Source organism: Muscardinus avellanarius (genome assembly GCF_963383645.1).
Source record: "Muscardinus avellanarius genome assembly, chromosome: 2".
Taxonomy (NCBI): Eukaryota; Metazoa; Chordata; class Mammalia; order Rodentia; family Gliridae; genus Muscardinus; species Muscardinus avellanarius.
The window spans coordinates 133,401,789-133,417,034 of NC_137787.1; the positions used below are offsets into that span (position 1 = coordinate 133,401,789).

The window sequence follows — 15,246 nt, forward strand, 5'->3', positions numbered from 1 at the left end:
TTATGCCACTTAAAAAGAGGAAGTGATAATGCCTTGAGGCTTTGAAATGTGATAATGCAAATGGATGCACTGAAGTGTGAGCACTACTCAAAGGTCCACCCTTGATACTGCCAAATGTCTACCACAGAGAACAGTAAGCTTAGGTAAGGTAGGAATGCACAATTCTGAGAGCTGGAGAAAGTTTCTAGAGTTATTTTATCGTTCTTGTCTTATCTTTTTTTTTTTTTTTTTTTTTTTGTGGGTTTGGGGATGGAACCCAGAGGCATTTGACCTCCGAGCTACACCCCCCCGCCCTAATTTTTTTTATTCTTTATTTTGAAACAGGGTCTCACTGAGTTGCAGAGGGCCTCGCTAAGTAGCTGAAGCTGTCCGCGAACCACGATCCTCCAATCTCAGCCTCCCGAATGCTGGGATTACAATGCTGGGATTACAAGCGTACACCACCACACCCGGCTCACCACCACGCCCAGCTCGGCTCTTGTCTTATCTTGTAGATAAGTTAACAATGTTTACAATGAAATTAATTTTTTTGACTTTAGCATATAATCTATCTACTGCTAAATTTTTTAAATCACCAAGTATGGACAAAACTACTGAGTGTCTTAGTGGCTAATTATAATGATATAAAACTTACTCAAACTGCATGTGTAAATATAATTATATGTCATTTGCCAAAAAGCCTTCTGCCAATTTGAAATATTTGTGTAAATGTATGTTAAATGCCTCCTTAGCCTATACCGAGCAGTATGCTGAAAATTGTTAGGCTTGCTTTTATAGCAATTATGAAGGAGAACTGTTTTAAGGGTAAAGTATTGATTGGCAGTATTTGGCTGCTGTTTTGAAACTCATGAAAGAATCAACTGTTTAAATTAGTACTTTTATTCATTCACTCATTCTTTCATTATATAAGCATTAATTGCCACCCTATTCTGTGCCAGGCAATGGAGATACAAAGACAGTAAGAACTGGTCCAGACCCTTAAGGATGCATAGCTACTTTTAGTTTACCAGTTGCACATTTTCCCCCCAATTGAAGAATAAAACAAGACAAACACAAGGAAGCAGATTAATTCTCAGACATTGTGGTAACTAGAAATAATAAGGTATTTGTTTATAACTCCACCATCTTGTTGGAGACACACAGTAGGTGACAAGGAGCTTTATGGATTTATACAGAACTTCCAAATAGTCATAAGCTCTGTCCACTTATGCTAAATTTCCCCTTTCTCCTCTTTTCTTGTTTCTTCCCATTGAGGCACTTGTCTGCCCTTTCAGAAAGAGGAGAAAAAACACTAGCTGTTAAAGATGGAACTAGTGAGATTAGGAGCGCTGTGTAGTGCATGCTCAGGAGAGAACTCATCTGTGGAAAGGAAAAGGAAGTCTTCGTCAAGCACTTCACCAACCAGAGGCCACATCTGTTTAACATACAGCACAACTGGGTCAAACAGTCTCCCTTAGCCTTTTCTTCCAGCTGAAATCGAGTATTACATAATTGGAGATATTCTGGAAACTAATTTGTAGCCTCATCGTCATCCTTCTACTTAATCATTAGAAACCTAGACACAGAGCCGGGCGTGGTGGTGCACACTTGTAATCCCAGTACTTGGGAGTCTGAGACAGGAGGAGCCTGCAGGTTCGAAGCCAGCCCCAACTGCTTAGTGAGGCTCTCAGCAACTTAGTGAGACCCTCTTTCCAAAATAAAAAAAATTAGGGCTGGGAGTATAGCCCAGAGGTAGAAGGACTTGTGTTCCATCCCTAGTACTACCAAAAAAAAAAAAAGAAAGAAAGAAAGAAAAAGAAAGGAAGGAGGAAAGAAACCTAGACATAGAAAGAATTAAGAGACTCCGTTATTTTTATATGAATATTTTTACTTTTCACTAAGATATTTAAAACTAATTTTCTTAGGAATTATTATAGTATGATAACAATGGCAGCCAACCTGTGGGATTGTCCTAGGCGTCTTACATGGTTTTTCTTGCTTTATTCTCACAACTCTAATGAAATACACTGTTTAATAGGTCTAATTTGCTTTTGAATATTACCTATTATTTCTCTGTGATAGGTAGGTGGCTATACTAAAAATTGCAGTAAGTCTAATGATTAATTTTAATTTTCTGAATCTGGAAGCCCTACATTTTTCCTACAACTTTTGTTGTTTTTTAAATTTTTTTATTGGTGCATTGTATTCATACATCATAATGGGGTAAAAAAAAAATTTGTGTAGACATACGTGCACATATCACCCAGTTAACCCCTACCCTGTCCCCACCCCACTCCCTCCCCATCCCTCCCTCCCATGCTTGGCTTAGTGGTTGACTACCATATGAATAAGTACATCCTATGCTTTAGAGAGTTTCCTTCTTCCTCCCTCCCATCCCCACAGTTAGGTTGTCTTGTTTGCTCCTCTATAGGATTTCCTTTTCATCTAGAGTTCCTCCTATGACCCATTTCTCCTTAGCTTTCACATATTAGAGAATGCATCTACTTTCTTATTTTTTTGTGATTGATTAATCTCACTTAGCATAATCTTCTCCAGTTCCATCCATTTCCCTGTAAAGGATGTAATTGTGTTTTTTTATATGGCTGAGTAAAATTCCATTGTGTATATCCCACAGTTTTGTAATCCATTCATCTGTTGATGGACATTTTGGCTGGTTCCATAGTTTGGCTATGGTGAATTGTGCAGCTATGAACATAGATATACATGGCTTAGTTTGTTACTTTGGTTTCATTTCTTTTGGGTAGATACCCAGAAGTGGTATTGCTGGATTGAATGATAAATTTGTTCTCATTCTTCTAAATATTCTTCATACTGTTTTCCATTCCAAAGCGGTTGCACTAATTTGCAATCCCACCAACAATGTTTTAGAGTTCCCACTTCTCCACATCCTCACCAGCATTTGTTGTTGTTTGTGTTTTGAATGATTACAATTCTACTTGGGGTAAGGTGAAATCTCAGGGTATTTTTATTTGCATCTCTCTGACTGCCAATGATGTTGAGCATTTTTTCATGCATTTATTGGCCATTTGAATTTCTTCCTTCGTGAAGTGTCTATTTAGTTCACGTGCCCATTTTTTTAATTGGATTATTTGTTTTTAGTGTTGACTTTTGTTTCTTAACAAATATTTATCTTTTTTCTTTTTCTTTCTTTTTTTTGTGTTTTGGTAAAAAGCAAAAAGCTCTCTTTAACATCCTACAGGAGAGAGAGAAATCTTGTGCACTGTCCTGCACAGTGAATTATTAATGCTTCATTACTTCAGGTCCTGTTCCTTATAAGAAAATTAATAGCATGTTTAAAATTGCAAAGAGGAGGTTTGATCCACGTAAGAGAGCAAAGTTTTCACACATTTTTTGAAACTCACATTTTTCCAGCGAATAATGTAAAGTGTACTTATTTATAAGAACAACCCAAAACACAGGAAGCAGAAAAAGGACTTAGTTTGCTTTGAAAAGTTTTGCTTTGGGTTTTGTATTCCATTTTCATTAATTTTTACTTTTTGTTATGAAAATGTTCAGACACAAAAAAAGTACCAATTATGGACATTATAGCTTTTTGTTGTTGTTTCACTGAGGTATATTAAAGTAAATTAAAGGTATCATACTTTACACCCAAATAAAATTAACATTTTCCAATATAATAATAATTATAACATCTTACAAAATTTATAATTATTCCCTAATATCATCTAGCACTGTATTAATATTAACCAAGCTTTTCCAGTTATCTCCCAGGTGTTTCTAAAAATTGGTTTGTTCAAGCCATGATTCAGTCCACAACCACATAATATCTCCGATTCTTCTGTCTTCCAAATGTCTTATAAACTAGAATAGCTCCCAACAACCACCCCTATTTTTTTTTTTAACCCAGGGGATTCTACCACTGAGCCACACCCCCTGCCCTATTTTTTATTCTTTATTTTGAAACCGGGACTTACTAAGTTGCTTGGGCCTCACTAAGTAGCTGAGGTTGTCTGTGAACCAGGATCCTCCGGTCTCAGCCTCCCAAATGCTGGGATTATAAGCGTGCACCACCACGCCCAGCTCCCCCATTTTTTTTTTTTTTTTTATAATACTGATTTACTAAAGAAATAGGTCATGGTGGTTATCCTGAAGAACATCTCACTTTCTGGGTTTGTCTGTTTTTATCTCTCATGGTATTCTGCTTGTTTTAACTGGTAAGATCTTGATGTGTACTGATTCAAATATAACTAAGGATTAGTAATAAGAATTTATATATGGAAAATTTGATCTTTAGTACGTATTAGCTACAATACAACATTACTATAACCTATTAAATTTTATCAAACTTAAAATGTTCACATTTAAAATATATTTTTGGCTGGGCATGTTGTACCATGCCTGTGGCCCAGAACTTAGGAGGCTGAGACAGGAGGATCACAGGTTCAAGGCCAGCCTCAGCAACTTAGCCAGAGGAGACTCTCCGTAACTTAGAAAGACCCTGTTTCAAAATAAAAAACAATTTAAAAAATAGGGCTGGCGGTATAGCTCAGAAGTAGATGCCCTGGATTTAATCCCCAGGCTGTCACAAACACACACACACACACACACACACACACACACACACACACACACACACACTGTTTCTGGGTCATATAGTTGGAAAACCATCTAGAAGTCTATGCCTGAAATAAGCTAAATTCTTGACCAAATAGTAAATAAAGGGAAGACCAAAAGTCTCCAGCATTATCCTTTCCTGGCAGTAACTGTTAAAGTTTTATGTATATTCTTCAGATTTTTTTCACTGAATATTTAAATGAAAATATATTACATATGTACTACCGAATTTTCAGAGAAACTTAAGTAATGTATGATCCTGTTTTAGCAACTGGCCTTTTAAAAATTCTAGCACTATTAATAATTTCACATTATCTATAATACATTCTCCACAAACCCCTTGAAGTTAACTTTTAAAGCCTAACTCAGACATTTTTTCTCCTTAAAAACCACTCAATGACTTTGCACTGTGCTTACTTTAAAATGTATTCCATCACCCTGATCTACAAAGCGTGTGATACAGCCCCTGCCTCTTTTCTCAGCTCATCTCATAAACTTCTTATGCACTGTGTTTCAGGCACACTATCTTTCTTTCTGTTCCTTGAACATGCCCTCCAGGTCTCCCTTAGAGCCCAGCAATAACTTATATTCTCATACCCCCGAATTCCATCACTGACTCCTTCTTGTCATTCCCACTACAACTCAGAGGTACCTCTTCAGAGATAACCCTCTCTACCTCCCAAACACTGTAATCTTGTTATTCTGTTTTCAGCATCAGTAGAGTACTTAGATCTAGTATTTTCTTACTTACCTAGTTCTTTATTTAGATTCATCCGTCTCTGCCTCTATGTGTAGATACTCACATACTTAACTGCACAGATGAACCTACTCATCTGAATGCAAGTTTCAGGAGACCAGGGGACTTTTTTCTTATTCTAGGGTCTACAGTAATTTCTAGTAGCAAATACTCAATGTTTATTGAATGAATTCATCTTTGAATCTTTTCCAATCAGGCTTTCCAAATAGCTCCATGATAAACATCAGTATGGGTGTATCATCATTTGTTGAACCAGTCTCTTATTTGGTAGACTCCAGCTTTGGTTTTGTCATTTCTAACAGTGTTGTCTCTGATTATTTCCATATTATAAATTCCTCAGAGTGGAATTACTGTATCAAAAGTGTATACATTTTTTGAAAAATGTTTTGCCCCACAAAAATTTATACTATTTTATATTTTTACCAATAATATGAAGAGACATCATCTTTTCCTACATCTTGGTGAATCCTGAGTATCATGAAACTTAATAACTTTTGACAATTTAGTGAGTAAACATAGTTTTTGTTTGACTTTTAATATTTGTAAGTATAGTAATAACTACTTATATGGGATAGAAAGTCAACTTAAACTGACTTTAATTTAAAAAACAAAGTGTCTACTGGCCCCAGGACTTGGTAAGTTGTGGAAACTTCAAGCTGAGGGCTTACCTAGTATCATGGGGATGCCACATCTCTTTTACTCCTTTCCCTGACTTCATTCTTAGTCAGCTTTTCTCTGGTGCAGCAGTGATGTCTTGGTAACCACACTAGAGAGAACCCCAAGGTTCACTGAATCAACTTGAATAATGTGCCCATCTCTGCACCAATAATAGTGGCCTTGTGGATAGAATATACTAATTGACAGGTCCAGATCATATGCCTACCCTTAATGTTAGTTAATACGGTCAGCCCCCTGCACCAAGTAGACTGGGGATGAGGAAAGACTGGTTCACAAAGGGAGGAATAATGAATCCTAAATAGGAAAAAAATAGATGGGCATGGTGGTGCATGCCTGTAATCCCAATACTGGGGACACTGACACAGGGAGATCACAGGTTTGAGGTCAATCTCAGCAATTTAGCAAAATCCTCAGCAACTGAGAGAAATACTGTTGCAAAAGAAAAAAAGGCTGATGTTGTAGTTAGAGTTGGAATGCCCTAGGGTTCAGCCTCTAGTACAAAAACAAAGCAGAAAAAATAATATTCACTGCCATATAGAAGCCAGTACTGTTCTTTCCTACTTTGATAAGCAGTTGGCATCCATTGTTCTCTGAACCGCCCCTTGGTGTTTGCTCATTTATCTCATCAGGTTCTTATTAGTTTCTTGGTGATTTGTAAAAGCTCAGTTTGTGAGAAAACTTGCCCATTTCTTCTATGTGCTAAAAGCATTTTTCACTATTTTTATTTTTGACTAAGAGCTTAGTCTAAATGTCCCGTGTGGAAATTTCATTTAATATTATGCTATCAACTAGTCTTCATTCATTTAGCATTTGTTTTTCATCTAAACACACCCAGGTATTGTATGAGGTGCTGAGAATTCAGAGATGAATAAAAGATAAGGCATTCATTCCCTTTAAAAGCTAGTATACTGGGTAAAAAAAGGTTATAAACTTGGCTAACTCTTACCAGATGGTGTCATGTTAAGCTTCACAGACAGAATTTGAACTGCTTCCAAAAGAATGAGTCGCAGTTTCCCAGTAAGATAAGAAGGGAGGCAGAGAATTTACTTGAGCACAGAAGCGTCTGCAGAAATGATTTCTACGTTGTCATAACTGAGGATTTCCAGAATATGTCTTGTCATTCAAGACTAAAAAAATGAAAGAGTTAGCAGTCCTGAGGCCTTTTCTAAGGATCCTCAAGCCCTTGGTCCTTATAATGAGATACAACTCAGACCTGTTAGAAGCTCAGAGATGTTGAGAATGTTCAAGCAACTAAAGTTGTACCTAGATGCTGAACAAACCACTCAACTCTACCCTGCTTCGAGCTATATCCAGCACAAAGCTTTAGCTGACTCCGTAAAATGTATAGCCATCGGCTAGCAATATGACTTTGATATGACTTCTTTTGCATCCTTATCCATAATATAAGAGCATTGAGCTAGTAGTGATATAAGATGCTCTTCTTTTTGGATGCTCGGTGGCAGATGAGGAAGCAAGGAGGTCGTTATGGAAGAAAAAGAATCACAATGAGATCCAAATTTTAGATTTAGCAGTGAAAATGCAAAGCAGTGCTGTGGAAAGGTACTCAGGTACCTGTTCTCTCCTCATGAAATTAGGTTCATAATGAATGCCTTGCATTCACTGACTTAAGAAAATCAACCTAGAAAATGGATGTGAAGACAACATCTTATACAAATACATTATTCATGAGCATTTGTAGCTACTCTCATGAGCTCATGGATGTTTTGTATCTTTGTAGAATCTTACCATGAACATCACAGGCATTTCCAGTGCTTTAGGATATAGCCAAACTGTGTTAAGATTACTTGAAAAACATTTTATTCCTAAAAATTATAATCTACTTTGATGACATTAACCATTCCTTAAGTTATTAAAATATTTTTTTTTTTTGCGGGTCTGGGGATGGAACCCAGAGGCATTCAACCTCTGAGCTACACCCCCAGCCCTATTTTTTATTCTTCATTTATAAACAGGTTCCACTAGGTTGTGGAGGGCCTCACTAAGTAGCTGAGGCTATCCGCGAACTGTATTCCTCTGGTCTCAGCCTTCCAAATGCTGGGATTACAAGCATGCACAACCACACCCGGCTAAGCCATTCAACATTTATTTTTTGTTTATTAAGTGAATCTTGCTTGGCACTCAGATTTTTCTCTAGAAGCCCTTCTAGAGTCTCATATAATACCATTTACTCAATAAAATTTTTATTTATGTAATTTTTTTCTTGGCCACTTTTGCTTATTTAGTTTATGTGTACATATTCCAAAAAAAGGACTTGCTATAACTTGGAAGAAAAATATCGATGATTTAATGCTAAAGAAACAGAAAGGAGAAAAATAGGAAAAGAAAACTAAAGAAAAGCCTAGTTCCCAAATACTTGCCAAAGGGAATCCCTCCAGTATTCGTCAAGGTGCAACCTAAGGAGCACTTGTTCTGTTGCATTTTAACAGATGTTATGAGAATAAAAAGAAGAATATGGTACATGTAAAAATAAATGAATAAATACAATAAAGGGAAACATGGGAGGAGAATAATTTAAATATATCTACTTAGAATAGCATTTCTCGGTGCCTTAAAGAATGGAAATCTGCATAGCTGTCAGGACTTTTTATTTTATATAATAAAATCATGGAATTTTTCAGGAAAACAAAGCTATTTTGCACTTAATTAAGTCGGAGGTCTGAGACAGGTTTCTCTCTTTGGTCTTTGAAAAGGGAAAATTAGAGAAAATCCTCAACATGATTTCTTCCAACAGTAAAATAGTGTTTCATATAGACATAGGAACATTACACAATAATTTCTCATAAATTTTGCAAAGAATGTAAATTTCTTTATGAGTCATTCTTGATTCTTTCATATTAAAATGTGATTTGCAACTTATATAGGTTTTATAGCAGTTGTTAAAGTTTTGTGGATATAGAAATTACACACACACACTATATATATATATATAGTATATATAGTATATATATATATATATAGTGTGTGTGTGTGTGTGTGTGTGTGTGTGTGTGTGTGTTTTACTGGGGATGAAACTCAGGGGCATTCTATCTCTGAGTTACACCCCAGCCCAAGTTTTTATTCTTTGAGATGGGATTTCACTCAGTTGTGGAAGGCCTCACTAAGTAGCTGAGGCTCAACATGAACTTGCAATCCTCCTCTCTCAGCCTTTCGAGTACTGGGATTACAAGCGTTCATCACCACACTCAGTACATTTTTCATTTTGTGCATGTTCCATTTCATGATTTTGTTCACAAGAACAAAACAGCAATAGATGAAATATCAAGTTTTAAACTTTTCTTGAAATCTTTTTATATGGTAGCCCTTACAGAATAGTGGTTGTGCTTTTGACAGAAAAAGGAACTGGCTCTTGATATAGTAGCTATGATAAAAATTGAAGAAGATTGCAAACTGAATTTATAAATTTCATTAACTATAGCCCTGCTTTTTTTTTTACTGGAATTTTACCTTATTCACTTGCCTTGTTCAAAGGGACTTTGCAATATTTACTCAAATTTAAAAATGAGCAAATTTGTGATCTTATCAGTTGGTAGGTAGGTGGATAGGTAGGTAAATGACTGGTGGAAATATATGATATAATATGATATATGATGTGATGTATCTTTTTGGCTCTAATAAGAAAACATGTTACACATGACAAAAGTCTCATTTTCTAAACATTTTGAAACTTAAAAATATGATTTATTTTCTGACCACTAGAAGTTACTGATAGAAGATTAGTAATACATGACAAATCATTTACATTATATTTAATAAAATTAATTTGTAACTGCATTAGACAAAAATTCTAAATTGGAAATATATTTTAAGAAGTTACTAATGAAGGCATGGACTGACTTAATACTGTGCAGCTGTTTTCTACAAAGCATTATTCTGTAAAACACACTAGTAAAGTGACTTTAATGAAAATTGAGTAAAATGGAAAATGTAAATATTTAGTTTATCCCTTTTCCAGTAGTTGAGGAGAAGGCTGGAAAAAATTAGAGGAAGGGCCATGTTCCCTTTTCAAGAATGTTTTGGGGGTCTTAGAGAACAAACAATATCAGATAAGGTGATCCCTATGGATTGGGCAGACATTTTATGCATGTGAAAAATCTATTAGCATATTCAAGACAGAGGAAAGTATTAACCATTTTCAGTGGTCTGAAAAATATACTTATTAAATTAGAAAGCATATCTTCATATCTGTTATGGTATTGAAAATTTAGGGAACTTTAAGTAAAAAATTCAGTATTTGAGTTCAGCAACAAAATCTACATTCATCCCACTTTATAGTAATTACTCCTTTACCTTAAAAAGATCTGCTTTTGTTTTAAACATTAAGATTCTATATAGGGTTTAACAAAATTACTTTGCTTTATTTACATCAATTTTAAAAGATTTCATAGATAACCAATGAAATTTAACACAGAATAAAGTTTAAGTATTTTTACAGTATATTTAAACCAAAGTTTTGTACTTTTATACTTTTTTTGGGGGGGGGGTGGTACTGGGGATAGAACCCAGGGGCCTTCTACCTCCGGGCTACACTCCCAAACCTATTTTACATTTTATTTTATTTGGAAACAGGTCTCGCTAAGTTGCTGAGAGCCTCACTAAGTAGCTGAGGCTGGCTTTGAGCCTGTGCTATCCTCCTGTGTCAGCCTCCCAAACCTGGGAATTACAAGCGTGCACCACCACGCTTGGCTATACTTTTATACTTTGGCAAAAATGAAGACAGAAAGTTTAGGAACCAAAAAAGGTTAATGATCTTGTACACAAGAAATGAAACTGTAAAAAAATAAACGATTAAAGTGTTTAGTCTTTGTTAAGCCAAAAAGTTAGCACAAAGGGAACATAATTTACAAATAATCTTAATATTCAGGATAAGCATCCTTGCAAATAAGAGTTTGTATGGGAATTCTACCAGACGGTAACTGCTAACACGATTGTGTTATTTGAATTAGTCTCCAGGGACTTAAAGGCTCGTGGTATTTTATAAGTGAATCTTTCTCTCTAGTGTAACATTATGTGTCCCATTGAAACACTAATTTTCTACTACTACTTTTGTTAAAATTAAGCCTTGGGGGAAAGTTCATAGTCAAGCAGTAATATTAAATTTTGAAATAAAGGACTAACATACTATACTTGATATTCATCTTTTGCTTCCATATAAATATTTATTTTATAGTATGCAAATTAAAATAATTGTGCTATTTGATGAGTGGGCTTCATATATACTATTGAGCCAAAATTAGGCAAAAACTTCATCTAAGGCAGTTTGTTATTTGTAATCACGAGGAATTTGTGCTAGAAAGTCTAATGACTCAGCTGGCCCAAGAAGTTTGAAACAATGATCCAGTTACTACATGTTTTATTGTAGGAGTAAAAAAAAAGACCATATGTCTGAACATTAATTGTGTATTCTACAGGGATTCGCATCATGATGAGTAAGTAGTGCAGTGGTTCTCTTAGGAGAGGTCTTAGTGGACTTTGAAAAAGGAATTTTCCGGGGAATCAGATTTGTCTGGATTATGCATGTCTCTGTTAGGTTTGTGGTGTAATAAAAAGCTTGGATGCTCCAAGTAATAACAGAATGGAACTAGCATCCCTACAGGGTTTCCTGTAGAGGACTGTGGTCTTCACACCTTGGTGACATACCATTTTTATGACAAAGTTTTCTTTGATATGGTCATCTCTGATGCATTGATCACCTACCACAGCAACCTTCTCCCCCTTACATGTCCTGTACTCCGAGCTAAATTCTCATTATGTGTATCAAGTAGACAGGAAAATATCATAAAAATATTAGTTTGGTCTTTGCAGTTAAGACGGAATCAACTCTGGTAATGCACTTTATCAGAACTTTTAGCCAAATCTAGAATCTTTGCACATATGAATAATCTTCTTGGATGATTTTTAACAAGGACAGTGATTTTATCAAAATCCACTTCAGTAAAAATACAGTACTAAATAACTTATTTATGCTCTATGGTTGGGATAAATTAATAGTGTAATACTTTCAGGATAAAGGCTCACCATCTAGATTGTCCAAAATGACTGTATTAAACAATATGTTTCCTTTTATCTTTTTATAGCCCATTGGTGCTTTGAACCCGAAAAGAGCTGTGTTTTATGCAGAGCGTTATGAGACATGGGAAGATGATCAAAGCCCACCCTACCATTATAACACACATTACTCAACAGCCACATCCACCTTGTCTTGGCTCGTTCGAATTGTGAGTATTCTTTAAGTTACAGTTTGCCTTTACTACCTTAAGGTTTTGAAGGAAGTAAATAAAATAAAAATAAAATTTATTATTATTATTATTATTATTATTATTATTATTAGAGGGGGTATTAGAAATTGAACCTAGAGGCATTCTACCTCTCTGCTACACATCCAGTCCTTTTTATGTTTTTGTTTTGAAACAGGGTCTCTCTAGGTTGCTGAGAGCCTTGCTACATTGCTGAGGTTGTCCTTGAATCTGAAATCCCCCTGTCTCAGCTCCCAAGTACGGGATTTACAGGCATGCACCACCATGCCCAGCTTTGTTATTCATTTTAAAGACTGAGGACCAATAAAGTAGAAGTTAGACATTACAAACCCTAGCAAAAATAGAATTGTTTTATTTACAGCGTTGGATTAGGAAGATGAATAATTGTGAGCTTCTCCAGCCTAACTCAGTTATTTAATTTTTAAAACTTACTAGTGATTTATTTATGATGCTGGGGTTGAACCCAGGGCCTGGCGCATGCTAATAAACACGCACTCTATCCCTGAGAGATAGTTTCGGCCCCCTCAATCAGTTACAGAGGCTCCAATCTTCTGCAGTACTTCCCCACTGCTCTTTTCTCACTTAAGAAACACACTGGCCCTTCTTCCCTGACACTTTCACTATTGATTCTTAGGCAGCATGTTTTAAAACTATGTTTCAAGCCGGGTGTGGTGGCGCACACACTTATAATCCCAGCATTCAGGATGTGGAGACTGGAGGATTGCAGTTCATGGGCAGCCTCAGCTACTTAGTGAGGCCCTTTGCAACTTAGTGAGACCCTGTTTCAGAAATGAAAATATTCAAAGAGAGGGCTGAGGGTATAGCTTGGAGGTACAGTGCCCCTGGATTCCACCCCCAGTACTACTAAAAAACAAAACAACAACAACAAAAAATCTATGTTCCAATTTTTTTGGACACCTCTCTTTTACTTTCTCTTATTCCTAAGACAAAATATATTACATCTCTCTAATCTTAAAAAAAAAAAAAAGAAAAAGAAACAGAAAAGCCTCCCCTAGCTTCTGCATTTTGCAAGTCTATAGCTCCTGTCCCCTGTGGTGAGTTGTACTGGAAGCTCAGTCTTTTCTGGACCACATTGCTGGGACCTGCTAAGGCCACTAGTCACCCCCCATTCAGTCTTTTTGTTTCTTGGTGGTACTAGGGTACCTGGAAACCCTTCTACCTCCGGGCTATACTCCCAGACCCATTTTTATACATTTTTATTTGGAAACAGGGTATCTTAAGCCAGCGCTGCTGGCTTGGAACCTGCGTGATCTGTGATCCTCCTGTCTCCACCTCCCAAGCGCGGAGATTATAAGCCTGCACCACCACGCCCGGCTCCCCCCATTCAGTCTTTAGCCTGACTGACTCAGTTCCCACCCTCACTTTACTGATGTGTTCATGCAGAGGTGGCGGCGGGTCCTATGGACAGAGCTTCTCACTCCCACTGCCCAGTCTCTGAAGCACCAGATACATCGCTCACTTCCTTCCCTCATGGCTCCTCTGACAATATCCTCGCCTGGTTTTCTTCTTATTGTTCTAAATTCTCTGCTGGGTCTCGAGATTTATTTTCCTCATTCTCTATTCCCTAGGCTTTTCCTACATTCAGTTCCAAGATAGTGACTTCCAGCTCTGACTTCATTGTAGACATTTCTTGTGGGCCCTTGACTTCTGTTTTCAAGCGTCCATTGGGTATTTTTCCCTGGACATTTCTCAATACCATAAACACCATTTTAAAATGAGAACTTCTCTCCCTACTGTGAATCCTCCTGCTTTTTCTAAATACTTAAATAGCAAGATCATTCACCCAGTTGTCCCATCTAGAAATTGGGAAGCTAGCCAGGCATGGTAGCACACACCTGTGTCCCAATACTTTAGAGGCTGAAACGGGAGGATCATAGGTTCAAGGAGTCAGCAACTTAGGCCCTTAGCAACTTAGCAAGACACTCGTTCAAAATAAAAAAAAAAGGGCTGGGTGTGTAGCTCAAAGGTAGAATGCCCCTGGGTGCAAACAAGGACTGGAGAAAGGAATTGGTCCTAGATATTTTCTCTATTTTACCACCCCTTACTTAGGTTCTGCCAGCTAAATATCTGTCTAATCTATCTCCTTTTCTCTATTACCTCCGGCACTGCCTTTAATTTAGATTCCCATTATTTACCAGCTAGAGTATTGCAAAAGCTAAGCCAGGCATGTAGTGTACATCTTCAATCCCAGTATTTCAGAGGCTGAGAGAGGGGGATCACTGGTTTGAGGCCAGTCTTAGTAACTTAGCATGACCCTGTTCCCAAATAAAATATTAAAATGGCTGGAAGTGGAGCTCAAAGGTAGAATGCCCCTGAATTCGGTGAATAGTGCCAAAAATAGAAAATAAAAGTAAAAAGAAGAAACAGATGAAATTAATTTTCATAAATCATTTGTTAACTTAGTATACCCAAAATGTTACCACTTCAACATATGCATTGTCAAAGTTACGTTTTTTCATGGCAAGCCTTTGAAGTCCAGAGTATATTTTATGTTTACAGCAGATCTCGGTTTGAACTAGTGACATTTAGTGCTCAGTGCTCTCATGTGGCTACTCACTACTTACCGTATTAGACAAAGCAGGTCTAGAGTTGTTTCCTGAGGACTCCTCTGGCCCAAGGATCTTATGCTATACTGTTAGAAATAGCAGTATTATTAGCGTGGTCTAATGGCTTACTAAACACTTACTAAACTAAGTGTTTAACCTAATGGCCCAGGGAATTGTGACTTCTTCACTCCCGTCCCAAGGAGTTTATGATGTAGAAAATGCATTACAATTTATGTTGCTAAGAATTTGTTCAGACAGATGTAATGTAGATTAAAATAAATGCCTGTCCTTTACTTTTCAAACCTTAAACCTAAAGTCATTAAACTTATTATTAGGCTCATTCAATATCCTTAGTATAACAATTATAATAATGCATAAAATGCTAATTAACTAC

At 36.6% G+C, this 15,246-nt stretch overlaps 1 protein-coding gene across 5 annotated transcripts in view; it reads left to right on the forward strand.

Annotated features, from left to right (window-relative positions):
• Positions 1–15,246, forward strand: part of NBEA (neurobeachin) — a gene marked incomplete at both ends in the record, with an annotated part of 621,684 nt that overhangs the window by 535,672 nt on the left and 70,766 nt on the right. For all 5 annotated transcript variants that reach the window (XM_080719963.1, XM_080719960.1, XM_080719962.1 and 2 more), the window contains one exon: positions 12,106–12,246. In XM_080719963.1, coding sequence (XP_080576089.1) covers positions 12,106–12,246 — 141 coding nt within the window. The remainder of the gene's footprint in view (positions 1–12,105; positions 12,247–15,246) is intronic.